Raw genomic sequence first — 17,839 nt, forward strand, 5'->3', positions numbered from 1 at the left:
TCCCCACATGGCCGCAACGGCCAGAGCTGCGCCGATCCGAAGCCAGGAGCCAGGAGCTCCATCCAGGTCTCCCCGGTGGGTGCAGGGGCCCAAGCACTTGGGCCATCTTCCACTGCTTTCCCAGGCCATAGCAGAGAGCTGGATCGGAAGTGGAGCAGCCGGGACTCGAACCGGTGCCCCTATGGGATGCTGGCGCCACAGCAGAGGCTTAGTCTGCTCAGCCAAAGCAGCAGCCACAGAGTCCCAGATCTGATTCCCAAACAGCTCCCTGCTCATGGAGACCCTGGGAGGCAGCAGTGATGGCCCACATCCTCGGGCCCCTGCCACCCACCCCGGAGACCCGGACGGAGCTCCTGGCTCCCAGCTTCAGCCTGGCCCAGCCCTGGCTGTGTGGGCATTTGGGAGGTGACCCAGGTCCGCCTCTCCCTCTCTCTCTCTCCCAAATAAATGAAATCTTTAAAAAAATAAATAAACAGGAACAATCAGCACATGACCCAGCAGTCCCCACTTCTGGGTCTACAAGGAAAAACACCTCCACGCGGGGGCTCACACAGGCGTGGGGACGCCAGCACGCCCCATGGCACTGTTCTCCACGGCCCCGTGGCCACGCGGGGAGCACCCGGCAGACACGACAGGAGGTGGCCAGCCTCGGACAGCAGTGAGCAGAGGCACACAGACCCCACACCGTGTGACTCTACCTCCAGGGGTCCCTGGAGTCGTTCCATTCAGACGGGGGAGCTGGTGCTGGTTCGAGTCCTGCCTGCTCCACTTCTGCTCCAGCTCCCAGTTAATGCGCCTGGGAAAAGGCCTAGAAGGGAGCCAGTGCTGTGGTGTGGCAGGTAAAGCCGCCACCTGCAGGGCCAGCATCCCATACGGGCGCCAATTCCAGTCCCAGCGGCTCCACTTCCAGTCCAGCTCCCTGCTGTGGCCTGGGAAAGCAGCGGAGGATGGCCCAAGTGTTTGGGCCCTGCACCCATGTGGGAGACCCGGACGGAGCTCCTGGCTCCTGGCTTTGGACCACTGTGACCATCTGGGAAGTGAACCAGAGGATGGAGTACCTTTCTCTGTCTCTTCCTTTCTCGCTGCCTCTCAAATAAAAATAAATTTTTAAAACAAAATTATTTTATTTATTTGACAGGCAGAGTGGACAGTGAGAGAGAGAGAGAAAGAGAGACAGAGAGAAAGGTCTTCCTTCTGTTGGTTCACCCCCCAAATGGCCGCTACGGCTGGCGCACTGCGCCGATCCAAAGCCAGGAGCCAGGTACTTCTCCTGGTCTCCCATGGGGTGCAGGGCCCAAGCACTTGGGCCATCCTCCACTGCCTTCCCGGGCCACAGCAGAGAGCTGGCCTGGAAGAGGGGCAACCGGGACTAGAATCTGGTGCCTATATGGGATGCTGGCACCGCAGGTGGAGGATTAGCCAAATGAGGCACGGCACTGGCCCCAGTAAATTTTTTTTTAATAGAGAAAATAACAAAAGAAACCAAGCATCAAGTCCTGTGGTGTTCCCACCAGAAAGGCACAACCTCCGCCCCGTGGCTGGGAAACCACGGCGCCCCGGCCATCGGTCAGCAAGAGGGCGAGGGCCACGGACAAGGCGCCGAGGAGCCGCCGGGGAGCGGGGAGCCCAGGTCCCATGGCAGCAGAGCGCGACGTGAGAGCCTGGGCCAGGGGAAGGCGGTTCCTGAGGGGAGAAGCGGCACAGCCTGGAGCTGGGCTCACAGACCTGCGCAGCGCGAGTCCCTGTGCGACCACAATGCCCCAGTCCCGCGCCACGTTCAAGGTGAAGGGAGCCAGGTGCGAGGCCGCGGGGACTCACGGCCCCGCTTTCCCTAAGTCTGACAGCAGCTGGGGTGGGCACGGCACAGCCGTCAGGACGCGTGGGACACCCGCCGAGATCCTGGGGAACCAGCGGCTCCCTCTCCGCTGACCCTCGGGGCTCCCCGTGGTTGGCGGCAGGCATCCACATCGCCTTTCCGGCAGAGGCCAGAGGCCGCGGCTGCCCAGGGGCAAACCTGGAGGCTCTCAGGGCGGTCAGCCACCCTCGGGGTCTGTGAGTGTGTCCTGCAATGACGGCACGGCCGTTCCCACCCACAGCCACCAAACGGGACGGAAGCAGAGGGACTCACAGGGCGCAGCGAACTTGACCTCAACACGGAAGGGGAGGGGGCTGCCTGGGAAGGTGGCCAGGTCGGCTGGCTTTGCCCTGCAGACACGCCTCGCCTCCCCGGCCCCCAGCCAGAGGGCCGGCCCTGCAGAGCCAGCCCCGGGCGCCTTGCCTGGCTCCGTGCACACTTCCGCCCGAGGTTTCCCGGCCAGGGACCAGCTGGCAGGCACCCGGCCACCCGCCCTCTGCACCCAGGTGAGCTGTGTGCCAGAGGCGCAGAGGGAGGCGAGGGCTTTGGTGTCGCTGTTTTCCATTTCAATGCAAGATCTGAAACGGAAATGATTTCCTTCCCTGTTTAAAAATATTGCTAAAATGTTTCTACTAAAAAAAGGGGGAGGGCAAGGCTGAGAGCGCTTGGCGGCAGGAAGGGGAGGGGCGGTTCCCGGGAGGCCTCGGCCTCAGCCTGGCGCCCAGGTCCAAGGTGGTCTCGGGAACGGGAGGGGCGGGCGCTCCTCGCCCCGGGGAACCAGGCATAGATGAGCCGGGCAGCCATCGGCGTCAGCGTCTGGGGGCCGCCGTGGCACCACACCAGCGTGCCTGCCGAGGCCCGGGGCCCAGCCTGTCTCAGGGGCTTCTGCTGCCCCGGGCCTGTCCCCACGCGGCCACCACAGGGCGCCTGCTGAGCCTGAGGCTCAGGTTCCTGTCCTGCTCAAACACTGCCCCGAGCGCCCGCTGCCCTGGGCCAGGCCAGGCTCTTGCCCACGGGAGGCCTCCCCTGCCCCAGCCCCAGGGTCTCCCTCGGCTCAAGAGGGGCCGCACCCCATCCGTCCGTCCCCGACCGCGCCTGTGCACCCCATGGGGCGGGGTCTCCATCCGCCTGTTCTGTGCAGCACCCCCAGGGCCTGGCACACAGCAGGTGCTCAACAAATACTAAAGCAATGGCCTTTCTGAAGCCAAACCAGGCCCGGCAGGGCGGGCTCGGAGCGCCGGGGACCTCACGCTGTTCTGGGCCCCGGGGCCCCTTAGCACCTAGGACAGGTTCTGGGGTGGGATAAGGGCCCTACGCACTCCTGGGACTGGAGAGGGGAAGCCAGACAGCGGGGCGGGGAACTGGCCGGCTTGAATATGAGCACCCGTGGGGTGGGCGGGCGTCCAGGGCGCGGCGAAGGCACCGCTTGGGATGCCTACCTCCTGTGTCAGAGCTGGGCCAGGGTCCTGTCTGCTCAGCCTCCCACCCCAGCTCCCTGTGAGGCAGCGGGGAGGGCTCCAGGACACAGGACCCTCCCATCTGGGGCTCCAGGACCCGGGTCCCTCCCATCTGGGGCTCCAGGACCCGGGTCCCTCCCATCTGGGGCTCCAGGACCCGGGACCCTCCCATCTAGGGCTCCAGCACCCGGGACCCTCCCATCTAGGGCTCCAGCACCCGGGACCCTCCCATCTGGGGCTCCAGCACCCGGGTCCCTCCCATCTAGGGCTCCAGCACCCGGGTCCCTCCCATCTGGGGCTCCAGGACCCGGGACCCTCCCATCTAGGGCTCCAGCACCCGGGACCCTCCCATCTGGGGCTCCAGCACCGGGACCCTCCCATCTGGGGCTCCAGCACTCGGGTCCCTCCCATCTAGGGCTCCAGGACCCAGACCCTCCCATCTAGGGCTCCAGCACCCGGGACCCTCCCATCTAGGGCTCCAGCACCCAGGTCCCTCCCATCTAGGGCTCCAGGACCCGGGTCCCTCCCATCTAGGGCTCCAGGACCCAGACCCTCCCATCTAGGGCTCCAGCACCCGGACCCTCCCATCTAGGGCTCCAGCACCCGGGACCCTCCCATCTAGGGCTCCAGCACCCGGGACCCTCCCATCTAGGGCTCCAGCACCCAGGTCCCTCCCATCTAGGGCTCCAGCACCCGGGTCCCTCCCATCTAGGGCTCTAGCACCCGGGTCCCTCCCATCTAGGGCTCCAGCACCCGGGTCCCTCCCATCTAGGGCTCCAGCACCCGGGTCCCTCCCATCTGGGGCTCCAGCACCCGGGACCCTCCCATCTGGGGCTCCAGCACCCGGGACCCTCCCATCTGGGTCTCCAGGACCCGGGACCCTCCCATCTAGGGCTCCAGCACCCGGGTCCCTCCCATCTAGGGCTCCAGCACCCGGGACCCTCCCATCTAGGCTCCAGCACCCGGGTCCCTCCCATCTGGGGCTCCAGCACCCGGGACCCTCCCATCTAGGGCTCCAGCACCCGGGTCCCTCCCATCTAGGGCTCCAGGACCCGGGTCCCTCCCATCTAGGGCTCCAGCACCCGGACCCTCCCATCTAGGGCTCCAGGACCCGGGACCCTCCCATCTGGGGCTCCAGCACCCGGGACCCTCCCATCTAGGGCTCCAGGACCCGGGACCCTCCCACCCACGGGGAGAGCCGGCTGGGATTCCAAGCTCTTGGCTTTTCTTGGCCAAAAGCTTTGCTGAAGGTATCTGGGAATCTAAACAGAGCCTACGGTGTGCTAGCCCAGGCACTGCTGCACCCACCAGGCACCTGCCGAATGCCCCCCCTCCAGGTTTTAACAGCATCGAGCTCGCGGTGCGTACCTGAGAGGCAGGCTCCCTCCCAACCCACGCCCACGTTTCCCCTCCATCTGATGGGGCAGCGACCCCTGGGGACCCAGGCTCACCAGAGGACGCAGAGCCCAGAGAGGCCGTCCCGGGGAGAGCAGGGAGCAGGCGGAGGCTGGCAGCACGGCCGGGGCTGGGTACCCCAGGGGGCTCAAGGCGCCGCTTGCTGCAGAGCCCCCCCCAGTCCGCCCCCTCCATGCCCATGGGAGAACCCCAAGGAGGAGGCCCAGCCCAGGTTTGTTTCTACTGGGCAAACAATAAATATTGACTCTTTCCCGTCCTTGGCCCTGGAGGCACGCCGGGACTTCGTTGTTTGTGCACCTGGACCCCCATCCGGCCGCACCTGGCAGGGGCAGGGGCAGGGGTCAGAGACGTCCCAGCTCCAAGTCGGTGGGGCTGCTCCTGCGGCCCCCACCTGTCGCCTCTGGTTCCCACGCTGCAGCCTGACAGCCCCCTCCCCAGCAGGGGGACTCCCAGGCTGCAGCACACCCCGCCCCGCCACAGGGGGCTCCCGGACACACAGGCGGGTCGGCGTGCACCCTGGGAACAAACACCAGGGATCCCGGCTCACAGAACCGAGGGCCAGCCACTGACATCCTGGCAGCCAAAGAACGGAGGCTCAGCGATGGACGCACTCAGAGCCGGCTCCCGGCCCCACACCTGAGGCTGAGTGAGCCCTGGAGCCCCGAGTTCCCACCTGCGCAAGGGGGGCAGGCCAGAGACCCCTTCCCGAGGGCGACCGTCCAGGGAGCAGACACACGAGCTCCGCCCACTCTCACGTGCCCTCCTGATGGAGACTTCTGTAGCTCCCCATCGCCCAGAGCAGGGCCTGGCCTCCCTCTCAGCCTCTCCCCTCACACAGCCTGAGCGCCCAGAGCCCCTTCCAGCACACCCAGCCCCGCCCTGCCCGGCTGGCTGCGTGATGCAGGCACTGGCCGCTCAGTTACGGCCACTCTGGGCCTGCATCTTCCCCGCCGTGACACAAGAGGCCGCCCTCGGCAGCCCAGGGCCGTGGCCACGCCCCTGGGGGCTGGCACCTCGTGCGGCCGGGGTCTCTGCCCAGCCGCTGCACCTGCACAGCCACCAAGGGGTTTCCCACCCGCGGCTGACGGTGCTCTGGGGCTGGGGGCCTGTGCACCGAAGCCGGGAGCCTGCAACCCCATGGGGAGCTCCCAGAGGGGAGGCAGGGACCCCCGAGGCCGCGCCGCCACCCGCCAGCGCCCAGGATGCGTGCACACTGAGCAGGAGGCCGGCAGGAAGCCGGATCTGAAGCGGGGCCAGGACCCCGCACCCCAGGGCCGGTCCTAAGCCACGCGCCAACGCCCACTGCCGGATTTATGAGGCACAGAGACAGACACAGACACTCCCACACGCCCACAATCGCTGGGGCTGGGCCAGGCTGAACCCAGGCTCCCCCGTGGGTGGCAGGGACCTGAGGGTGCGCACTAGCAGGGAGCTGGGATCCCAACCCAGGCACTCGCATACGGGACGAGGGCGCCCTAAGCACGCACCCCGATGCACAGCCCCTGACGGACGCTCCCTTGGCACCGTGCGTGCCCAGGACAGCCTCGCCGCAGGCCAGACCCCACCCCTGATGTCCACAGGGCAGCGCCTGGGGTGGCCTCTCCGACAGGTCTCGCACAGCCCCGCACAGAGAACGGCCAGCACTCAGCTTTCGGCTCTGGCCCGGCATGGAGCCCTGCACAGCCCGGCAGGCACAGTGGGGATCCGACCTGAGGGATGCCGATGGGAAGGAAGACCTCCCGACTGGATGGACAACCAGCTACTCCAGGCACAGGCCTGGGTGAGGACAGACCTGCCCGCTGCCACATCCTCCCTCCAATCTAGGTCAGCGGGTCTCAAAGAGAGGACGAGACCAGCAAATTCCTTCTGTGAGGGCTGGCACTGGGGCGCAGCGGGTACAGCACTGGGGCGTGGCGGGTAAAGCGGCCACCTACAGTGCTGGCATCCCATCTGGACAATGGTTCAAGTCCCAGCTGCTCCACTTCCGATCCAGCTCTCTGCTGTGGCCTGGGAAAGCAGTGGAAGATGGCCCAAGTCCTGGGGCCCCTACACCTGCGTAGGAGACCCGGATGGAGCTCCTGACTCCTGGCTTCGGATTGGCGCAGCTCCAGCTGTTTTCACTATTTGGTCATTGAACCAGCAGATGGAAGACCTCTCTCTCTCTTTACCTCCTTGTAACTCTGCCTTTCAAATAAATAAATAAATCTTTAAAAAAAAATTCTTTCCGTGAAGGAGATGGTAAATATCACAAAAGACTCAATTCTGCCCACATCCCATGAGAGCAGCCACAGGCAATGTGTGAATGCATGGATGTGGCCCCTGTTCTAATAAAACTTTACTTATACAAACAGTCATGGTTTGCTGAGCCCTGGGATCGTGGGTTAAGATTCTGGTTCAGCATTTTTTACAGAACAGGACAGAAAGGACCACAGGGTGCAACACACTGTGAGGGCTGGGCTCTGGGACAAACTGCTTTCGAGCGCGTGTTTGTTGGCAGGCATCAGGGTCCACGAAAACACCTGGAACTGTGGGTCATGGCCAAGAAAGTGAGGAAGCCGGGGGGGGGGGGGGTGCCTCTCGGCACAACCGCTAAGACATCACCTAGGAGCCACAGCCTGAGCTTGGGTCCCGGCTCCTGCGCACCCTGGGAGGCAGCGGTGTTGACGAAGGACCTGGGCCCCTGCCACCCTCGGGGGAGACCCGGATGGAGCTCCCAGCCGTCACGGCCACCGAGGGAGTGAACCAGCGGATGGAGCACAGGCTTGCTCGCTCTCCCTCCCTCCCTGTAACACTGACTTTCAAAATCAGTAAAAATCTTAACACCCTTTCCAAAGACGTGGCACGGCTCTCAGCTCTGCCCGCGGGGCTGGCCACGGCCCGGCAGCCACCCGTGAGATCCCGTGAGGGAAGTGCCCGAAACCACGCAGGAGCTCCCTGGAAACCTCACCTCCGTCAGCAACCAGGCCAGCCTGACCGGGAAGCGTGCTCTGTGCGGGCCACGGAGGGCGTGGTCCTCGGCTGGGTCCAGATCCAACGGCCACAGCCTTTGTGGAGAGAATCAGTGCAGGCCACACACACACACACAAAAACGCTAACAAGCAGGGCTGGCCGGCGTTGGAGCCGCAGCCGGTAAAGCCACTGCCGGCATCCCATGTAGAAGGCAGTTCAAGTCCCGGCTGCTCCACTTCCGGTCCAGCTTTCTGCTGTGGCCTGGGAAAGCAGTGGAAAATGGCCCAAGTGCTTGGGTCCCTGCACCCACGTGGGAGACCCGGAAGAACTCCTGGCTCCTGGCTTTGGCGCGGCCCAGCCCTGGCCATTGTGGCCACCGGGGAAGAGAACCAGCGGTTGGAAGACCCCCCCTTCTCTAACGGCAGCATCCCACAGCAGCCTCCACGACCATTGTGGTGATGGCAGCAAATGCTGATTCCCAGGCCCAGGTCACAGGGAAACGGGGACAGCGTGGGAAATGGAGTCTCACAGAAGGTTCTAGTGTAGGGGGCGAGCGATTGGCGGCGTCTGGGCTCACGTCCCGGCTTCCTGCTGATGGCCAGGAGGTCGCAGGTGACCCCTGCACCCACGTGGGAGACGTGGATAGAGCTCCTGGCTCCAGCCCAGCCCAGCCCCGCCCCAGCGGCTGTGTACATTTGGAGAACAAAGCCGTGCGTAGAAGCGCGCTCTCTCTCTCTCTCTCTCTCTCTCTCTCTGATTTTCAAATAAAACATGTTTTTCAAAATTTAACGGGGGGCTGAGGTTGGGGCCTGAGGGTTAACCTGCCACCTGTGACACCGGCATCTCCTAGGAGCAACAGTTCAAGTCCCGGCTGCTCCACTTCCCATCCAGCTCCCTGCTGTGGCCTGGGAAAGCAGTAGAAGATGGCCCAAGTCCTTGGGCCCCTGCACCCGCATGGGAGACCCGGATGGAGCTCCTGGCTCCTGGCTTCAGCCTGGCCAACCCTGGCTGCTGTGGGCATCTGGGCACTGAATTAAACGAACAGAAGATCTCTCTCCCTCTCCCTCCCTAACTCTGCTGAACTGTCAAACAAGCCTTTTTTCAGAGTTAAGGGTCTAGCCTGTGTACTGCTCCTTATTTACCGGACAGGCAGGCACAGAGAGAGACCTCCCATCGGCTGGTTCACTCCCCAGACGCCTCCTGGGCGCTGCCCCTCGGCCCCGCTGCAGGCTGGGGGCTGGGGCTCCCGCGGCTGCCGTCACAACGACCACAAACCGGGCAGGGTAAGACCACCGAAGTCTGCCCCTCCCAGCTCCGCACAGAGCCAGGCTCCCGCCCGAGGCTCCGGGGGCTTGCCTGCTCACCCCAGCCACGTCACGCCAGTCTCTGCCTCCGCCTTGCCCCCTCCGTGTCCCCCGGGTCCTCTTTCTACACCAGCAGGTTCAGGGCCACCTTAAATCCAGGAGCAGGTTATCTGGAGACCACAAGGTAATTACACCGCCGCCAGGTCCGGTCACGGGCGGGGGCGGGGCGGGGGCGGGGCCGGGGGCGGGGCAGGCGCTGAGCCAGGGCAGGGTTTGCAGCCGGGCTGGGGGGCGCCGGGTGAGGGTGTGGGAGGCAGCGGCGAGGGCGGCTCACCCGGCCGCTCAGAGATGGCTGCAGATGGCACCAGACAGCACAAGCAGCCGGCGCATAGGCCACCGGAGCCAACGCTGGACCGAGGGCCAGGACCGGGGGCGGCATGCGCTCCGCGCACCGGAGCCGCCACTGCGCCACGCCTGCGGCCGGTTCCCTGAGCCGTGGCCACGGCGCGCCGCTCCGTCTGGAACCCTTCCCGGCCCAGGGGGTGCTCCAGGGTCAGCCACGTGCGCAGCCCCCTGCCCGGAGCCCCAGGCCAGCGCCTCGCTCTGAGCTTCCTCCTCGCCGCTCCACCTGGGCGGCCGCTCCCCCACGCCTCCCCCACGCCCAGCCGAGGCACACAGCGCTCCCCGGGCAGAGACCCCACTCAGCACACACCCTGGGGGACGCAGGAGACGCGAGTCCACGTCCACGCAATAACGTGGACACAGGCGACCACGCAGCGTGGGTAGCCACAGCCAGGAAGCGGCCCGAGTGCCCAGCAATGCACGAATAGATGGACCACATGAGGCGGCCCGCAGCACGGAGCACCCCGGGGCCGCACACCTGCTAAGGGCCGCTGGCGCGGGTGCCCACCTGAGGGGACAGCTGGCGTTAGGGGTGAGGCTTGGGTGCCGGTGACAACCGGGGCGAGCCCTGGGCCCCTGACGCCGAGTGAGAGAAGCCAGACACAAAAGGCCACATGGTGTGTAATTCTATTTATACGAATGTCCAGAACAGGCCAACCAAGGCGACAGGAAGCAGATAGTGGGAGCCAGGGGCTGGCGGGAGGGAACGCTGCCAGGGGCGGGGTCTCCCTGGGAAGCGGCGAGGGGGTCCTCAGGTTGACAGGCGACGGCTCCACAGCTGGGGACGCGCCAGAAGCCACGGAACAGGGGACGAACGGTGTCGCCCCTCGGAGCTTCCCCCCGGAAGACCCCACTGCCCCTTCCGTAGGAGGGGGCGGGGTTTAACGCTCCCAGCCACGCCACTTGCCGACCCCACGGGTGCCAGGGCCCAGCCCACACCGCCACCTTACAAGGGAAGCGTCCCACGGCCCCTCACGCCTCCCCTCTCCTCCCCACTCATCCTAAACTCACAAGTCCTCCAGCCTCTGCGCCCGTCCTGCCCTGGACCTGGGGCCCTCTGCCCCAGCTCTCGTGGGGGGCTCCGCCTCGCAGACCTCGGCACACCTGGCACAGGGCGCGGCTTCTGCCCCAGCACGCGTCACCCTCCCAGCATCCGCTCCTGCCCCCCCCCAATCCTCACTGGTTCCCCCCAGAACATGGCCCTCACCCCTGCCCAACACAGTGCCTACGCCAAGCCAGGCCACGAGAACGGCCACGGGGTGGAGTGTACAAGCTGCCCAGCTTTGCAGCCCCAGCATCTGAGGCCCAGAGAGATTAAGGAGGCTGCCCAAAGTCACACAGCACAGCGTCCCCGCACTCCCGACAGGGCGGGAACAGGCTCGCGGGCCGGCTCCGAGCTCTGCACTCCCCTGAAGTCGTACCTGTGCAGCCCCAGCCACGGCCCAGAGCCCCCTGTCCCCAGCCTGGGATCTGCTCACCTGGCTGGTCAGGTGTGCCCTTCACCACCAGGGAGCCTAGGCGCACACAGTCACACATGCACACGCTCACACGTGCACACACGCACATGTGCACACATGTGCCGGCCTCTGGCACTCACGGGACAGGTGCAGCTGCAGCCTGAGCCACACCTCACCTGTCTGCAGGTGCACGTGAACCCCCAGTGTCTAGTGTGGGGAGAGGCAGGAGCCACGGCCGCAGCCCCCAAGGCAGGGCAGCCTGTCCCCGGCGGTACGGGTGCACCTGCCACAGCCGGTGGGGGGAGGTGCTGGCCCACCTGGTCCGAGCCAGCCGAGCAGCACAGCCACACAGGACACTGGAGCGACACACGCAGGGCAGCGCTCCCACCTCCCCGCCCTCCTCGGACCCAAGGCTTCCCAGCACCAGCCACAGGCGGGCCCTGTGCGAGGTCACGCGGCGCCAGGCGGTGTCCCTGACCTTCACTCACAAGACGCCGGCAGGGGGCTGCGGGGGCCGCAGCTGCTTGGACGCTGCTGGGGACGCCCGCCTCCCACATGGGAGGGCCGGGGTTCGAATCCCAGCGCTGCTCCCTGCCAATGCCCACGCTGGAGGCAGCAGGGGACCAGGGCTCGAGCGCTTGGGCCCCTGCCACCCACGCGGGAGACCTGCTCTGAGCTCCCGGCTCCCACCTGGGAAGGGAAGCAGCAGATGGGAGCGCTCAGTCTCTCTCTCCAACAAACAAATAAACACACAAACAAACAAATAAATAAATGCTATGTTTTGGCATCCTCGGGTCACGACAGGATGGCCCAGAGTCCTCTGGGGGCAGTCACCACCCAGGCGAGAACTGTCTGGGCTAAAGATTCACCATCTGTTGGCTCCGCCCATGGCCACAATCAGCCGCGGCCATCGGCGGAGTACTACTCAGCCAGGAAAAGGGCTGAAGCCCCGACACCTGCTACGGCGCGGATGGATCCAGAGAACCTGACGCCGAGTGAGAGACTGCGTACAGGGGCCGCCAGTTCGAGTCCCGGCCGCTCCACTTCCGGTCCCGCTCCCTACTATGGCCTGGGAAAGCAGCAGCGATGGCCGAGCCCTGGGGCCCCTGCACCTGCGTGGGAGACTGGGAAAAGCTCCTGGCTCCTGATCAGCACAGCTCCACCCTCTGTGGGCATCTGGGGAGTGACCCAGCGGATGAAGACCTCTCTCTCTCTCTCAACTCCGCCTTTCATGTAAAAAAATAAAAGACAAAGACATAGAGCTGTAACCTTTAAATAAACAGACAGTGTAAGTGAACGATATCTTAATGAAGTTGCTATTTTATCTTTTTTATCTTATTTGACAGGCAGAGAGAGAGAGAGAAGGGGAGGTCGCCCATCTGCGGGTTCACTCCCCAAGCGCCCGCAGCAGCTGGGGCCGGCCGAAGCCAGGAGCCCGGAGCTCCACCTGGGTCCCCCGTGTGGGCGGCAGGGGCTCGGGTCCTGGAGCCGGCACCGCCGCCTCCCAGGAAGCCCGGGCGGCAGAGCTGGGGCCCCAAAGCCGGGCATCGGACACGGGACACAGCCGCCCGGCTCAGCCCCTCACAGAAACCTCCTTCCACGACGGCCCACGGCCCAGCCCACGCAGGGACCGGACCACAAACCGCGCGTGGCCCCTCGCTCGCTTCGGGTCAGGCTACCAACACCCGACACCGCCTGCCGGACAACCAGGGGGCGGACAGGTCCCGCCCGGAGCCTCGGCCCGGGGCACACGTTCGTTCATTCATTCATTCATTCGGTCACTCATTCATTCATTCACCAGCCGCCTCTTGGTCGCCGGGAACACGCACACCCTAACCCTGAGGTCGCAGCAGCCCCGGCTCGGACCCGCGACCAATCACAAAACGACGGGACCCGGGGGTCCTTGGGGACCGGGGTGGGGGCGTCAGGCCTGGGGTCACGCCCCGACGGGAGGGGCGGGGTGCCTGCAGCTCCCACCCACACCTGCGCCCCCCCAGGCCCGGGGCGGGGGGCGGGGTCCCGCGGAGATCCCCCACCTCGGGTCGCCTCCCTGACCCGGGAGCCAGGTCTTGCTCCACACGCTGGACAGCGAAAGAAACGGAGGCCCCAGGCCCCTGGCCGCAGCTGGGCCCCCCGCCCCGCCAGCCAGCTCACGGGACACACCTGGCACCCCTGGGCCGCCCGGTCCCCGCGCGCGGCCAGCGGTCCCCCGCCCACCGGGAGGCCCCGCGGAGGTCCGCCAGCAGGGACACCTGCTCGGCCCCCGGCGCCGCGGGAGCGCTCGGCGGCGGCCAGGTACCGGGATGCGGCACCTGGCTGGGGCCCCAGGAGGCCCGGCACCTGCTCCCCCCCGGCAGCGACCCCGGAGCGGCCCCCGGCTCCCGGGCGGCGACGGCGCGGGTGGCCGGGCCCGCTCGGGGGCGGCGGGGCGCCACACCTGGCCTGTCCAGGTGGCGAGGGGGCGGGGACGCCTGCGCCCCCTCGGCTGCGGAGGGTGTGGGGGCCCCGCCCCGCCCACGGCGCCCGGAGCCCGGGGGACACCGGGCCCCCCGCCCCGGGCCGGCGAGCCCCGCCCCCGCGCGCGCCCCCGCCGCGTGCGCGCGCCTCCCGCCCTCCCTCGGCCCGCGGGGTCGGCGCCCGGCAGCCCCTCACCCGCGCGGCCCGCGTCAGGCTCAGGTCTTTCATGACCTCCTCGAAGGCCGCCGTCTCCTCGGCCTGCTTCTGGTTGTGCAGCGCGATCTTCTCGCTGAATTTCCGCGGATTGTTCGAAGTCGCCATCTTCTCGCCGCCGCCGCCGCCGCCGCCGCCGCCGCCGCCACCGCCTCCTCCTCCTCCTCCTCCTCCTCCTCCTCCTCCTCCTCCGCCTCCTCGCCCCCCCACCCGCCGGCACCACCGCGCAGGCGCCGCTCGGGCCCGCGGGCGGCGCGCAGGACGCAGGCGCGGCCGCGGTCGGGAGCGCGGCGCAGGCGCAGCGCAGCCGGCGCGAGGCGCGGGGGCGAAGGCGCATGCGCGCGCCCCAGAGGCGCGCTCGGAGCGCCAGGAGGGCAGGGGCGCGCGAGTGGGAGCCTCCGCGCAGGCGCAGTGAGTCCCCCGCCGGGCCCGCTACCTAGCGGATGCCTGGTGATGGTGCGGGGGCGCCCGCGAGGAGGCGCCAGCCTGGTTCAAGGTGTTGGCCTCCCATGCATGCGTTGAGCACCTGCTGTATACCAAGGACAGCTGGGCAGAGGCGGGAACAGTGGCTCCAGTGCTGGGGTCCCCGGGCGCCCGGGTCGGAGCGCCTGGCGCCTGGCTCCAGGCTGGCCCAGCCCTGGCTGCTGTGGCCTTCTCCCAGGCCCCTGAAGGGGGGCTGTGGGTGTCCCAGTGCCTGGAAGCTTCTGGAAGTCAGGCGTGGGGCCGGCTGGTTCTCACCTCCGACCCCGAGAGGTCACGGAGGAATAGGGGCTGCAGGTGCTCCCGGCGAGGCCCCCCCAGGCCTCAAGGGGTGCAGTGGGCGGAGCTCAGCGCCTCCCCGCCCCACGCCGGGATCTGTGGACCCGGCAAATGCCCGCCCCCCTCCCCCCGCTCGCTTACACCTGCCCAGAGCCAGCTTCCGGACACAGGGGGAGATGGGGTGCGGGGGGTTTGGGGGCCCCCAGATGCCCGCAGGGCGCCGTGCCCGCCCTGTGCAGCCCACGGCCAGCCTGGAACTGGACCCATCTTCAACCCCGGCCGTGGGTCAGAGGAAGCCGCTGGCCTGGTGCCGGCTGCAGGGCTGGACAGGGGCCAGCGGCCCCGGGGCTGGAGCAGGGCGAGGCCGTGGCCTCGGGGGCCCGGGCAGCGCCCGGCCCTGTGCCTCCCGGCCTCTTCTCCCTGTACGGAAGCCACGCGTGCTCTTCGTGGTCCTGGGCCAATCTCAGGCTCACATCGAACTTAGGGGACAGGTCCCCCCTCCCCAGGGGCCCGCGGATCCCTGCCCTCAGCAGCCGGCACTCCAGCCTTCCAGAAGTTTCCACGCCCACATCTTTGCCTGGGTCTCCTCCACCGTCTCATCTTTTAAATTTATTCATTTATTTATTTCAAAGGCAGAGTTACAGTGAGAGGTAGAGACAGAGAGAGAGAGAGAGAGAGAGAGAGAGAGAGAGGGCTTCCGTCTGCTGGTTCACTCCCCAAATGACCACAACGGCCGGAGCTGCGCCAATCCGAAGCCAGGAGCCAGGAGCGCCATCCGGGTCTCCCATGCAGGTGCAGGGCCCCAAGCACCTGGGCCACCTTCTACTGCTCTCCCAGGCCACAGCAGGGAGCTGGATGGGAAGTGGAGCAGCCGGGACTCGAATTGGCGCCCCTATGGGACGCCGGCACTGCAGGCGGCCACTTTACCAGCCACGCCGCAGCGCCGGCCTCACCATCTGGTCTCCAGCAGCGCCCCACGGCAGGGCCCCCCACTGCTGCTGCGGTTCCGGCTGCGTGAGCTCAGCGTGCGCGTTCACCCCCCAACCACGGCGGGAGCTGTTCGCCCTCACTCACGACCTTTATCCTTTGAAGTCTCTGAGCACTGGGGGCTCCTCTGCCACTCCGGGCCGCAGAGCTAACACACAAGACCGGGTGCGGATGGGGAGATCAGCAGGTGCTTGTTGAATGAATTCCTGTCCTGCCTGGGGAACTCCTACTCATCCCTCAAAGCCCACCTCAAACGTCCCCTCCTCCAGAAAGTCCACCCTGATTCCCCAGGTTCAGCCAGCTCCGGGCACTCTCTGGGCAGCCGTGATGCCATGGAGCTGTGTGTCCAGGAGTGGAAGGACCTGTACCACAGACGCATCTCATGAAACACTACCTGCTGCGTCCAGTAGGGGGCGCTTCCTCCTGCCTGGGTCCCACTCTTCCCTGCCAGGCTCCAGCCGGGCTGCAGCGCTGTCCCAGGGCCTTTGCACGGGCTGCTCCCCCTCCAGGAATGCACTCTCCCCGCCAAAGCGTTCGTCCGCCGACAGCCTCTTGCCAACAGGTTACATTAAAAAAAAAAAAAAAATCTACCCCCTGAGCGGTTCAGCCTCCCAGCGCGAGACCATGGGAGCGGAGCGGGCTGCCGCGGCAGATGGAGCAGATAAGGCGGGGAGAGCACTCAGCCCGGCGCCCGCCTCGCCCCGGACGCAAAGCCCCTCCGGGAAGCTGGTTTCTGAGCTGCGTCTCCTCGTTCTTCCTTATATGGGCTCCGCGGGCCACGAACCGAGCACCGGGACCCGGCTCTGGCTTCCAGACCCAGCCCTGATGGAGAGCTGGGGTTTCTTCTAACAACGTAGTTAATTATTTGAAATGCACAGACACACAGAGAGAGAGACAGAGAGAGACAGAAAGAGAGAGAGCCCATTCATTGGTTCACTCCCCAAATGGCCACAATGGCCAGGGCCACGCCCATCCAAAGCCAGGAGCCAGGAGCTCCATCCGGGTCTCCCACACAGGCTCAGGGGCCCAAGGACTTGGGCCATCTTCTACTGCTTTCCCAGGCCATAGCAGAGAGCTGGATGGGAAGTGGAGCAGCCGGGACTCGAACCAGCACTGATCTGGCTCCCGGCTCTGCAGGTAGAGGCTTAACCCACACAAGCCCCAGCGCCGGCCCTGCTGGGCGGAGGTTTTAAAGGTAGACGAGAGCTGGGTCTCCTCACACAGCCAGAGGCCAGGACCCAACAGGAGCCAGGACCACAGGCCCCCCTGCCTGCCAGGGGGTGAGCTGAGGTCGGAGGACCCGGGTCCTCGTCCTGCCAACCCCGGCTTGAGTGCGGGGCAGACGGTGGCACAGGCGGGACAGCCGGCCAACAGCCTAGCTCCTGCCCCCGCGCTGCCGCACCGGGGGACACCTGTGGCAGCCCCCCCAGGGCCACCCACCATGCCTGTGGCCTCTCCTCCCAGGCCCTCCGCGCCCGGGACCCACTCGGGACACACAGACAAGGACCTGTCCCCCCGTTGACCTCCAGGGGGCAGTAGCTGCACAAGCGGGAGGGCCGGCTGCAGCACCAGCAGCAGGCACCCCCCCAAAGCGTGGGGAGCCAGTCCCCAGCCCACGGGGACCCATGTTGGAGCACCCTCAGCCCCGGGGGCCCATCCGTCCCTGCACCCCCCCGGCCACGTGACTGCCAATTTCCGTCCCAAATGGAAGGGCTGGCCTCACGCCCCCATCTGGGGCTCGGCCCGAGTCGGGTGGACGAACGCCGTGGCACCTGGTGGTTCTGCGCTGTGGCTTTGTAGCCCAAGCCTCCGCCTGCAGCGCGGGCATCCCACAGGGACGCCGGTTCGAGTCCCGGCTGCTCCACTTCCCATCCAGCTCCCTGCTGATGCGCCTGGGAAAGCAGCAGGTGATGGCCCACGTGCTTGGGCCCCTGCACCCACGTGGGAGACCCGGATGGAGCCCAGCGCTCGCTCTCTCTCCCTCTCTCTGCAGCTCTGGGACAAAGCAGGGTCGCAGGAGGACGGGTGACAGATGGATCAGAGCCCCCGGCTGACTCACGGCCGTCGCGGTCGGGTCCACCGGGGTTCTCTGTCCTGCAGCCCGGGTTCACAGGTGTAGGACATGGGACAGGCCCGCAGGACGTGTGTGGTCAGGAGCTCCCGACACAAAGAAAGGGGGAGGGGGGCTGCTGCTCTCCAGGGCGGGCGGCAGAGCCCAAGGAGCTATCTGGGTTCCCTGGTGCCCCCCTGAGCCTGCTGCTCGTGGGAGCTCCCAGACCACAGCACCCACCTCACTGACCATCAGCCAGAATCTTTTTTTTTTTTCATTGCTTGCAAATGAATAGAAAACCCTGACTTACGTAAGATGTGGGAACGTCCCCCCCCCTTCACGTTTGTAATTGTGTCGGGTTACAAGTGTCACAGTATCTGACTGCTGGTGTCAGGCCAAGGCCGCCCTCGGATTCCGGCCGTCTGGGAAGCGAGGGGCATCTCTCTGGCTGTCTTAACTTGCTCCTCATGGCCACAAGATGGCTGCAGAAGCTCCTGGCATCGAGTCCCCCCTGCAGGAAGCAGCAAGGGAGG

General features: G+C 66.4%; 1 protein-coding gene across 7 annotated transcripts in view; it reads right to left on the reverse strand.

Moving 5' to 3' along the window:
- CRTC1 (CREB regulated transcription coactivator 1) overlaps positions 1-13,654 on the reverse strand; it is a 58,281-nt gene extending 44,627 nt beyond the window's left edge. For all 7 annotated transcript variants that reach the window (XM_062178927.1, XM_062178926.1, XM_062178923.1 and 4 more), the window contains exon 1: positions 13,493-13,654. In XM_062178927.1, coding sequence (XP_062034911.1) covers positions 13,493-13,618 — 126 coding nt within the window. In that variant the 5' untranslated portion in view covers positions 13,619-13,654. The remainder of the gene's footprint in view (positions 1-13,492) is intronic.
- Positions 13,655-17,839: the final 4,185 nt, after the last annotated feature.

This window comes from Lepus europaeus, chromosome 20 (assembly GCF_033115175.1).
Source record: "Lepus europaeus isolate LE1 chromosome 20, mLepTim1.pri, whole genome shotgun sequence".
NCBI lineage: Eukaryota > Metazoa > Chordata > Mammalia > Lagomorpha > Leporidae > Lepus > Lepus europaeus.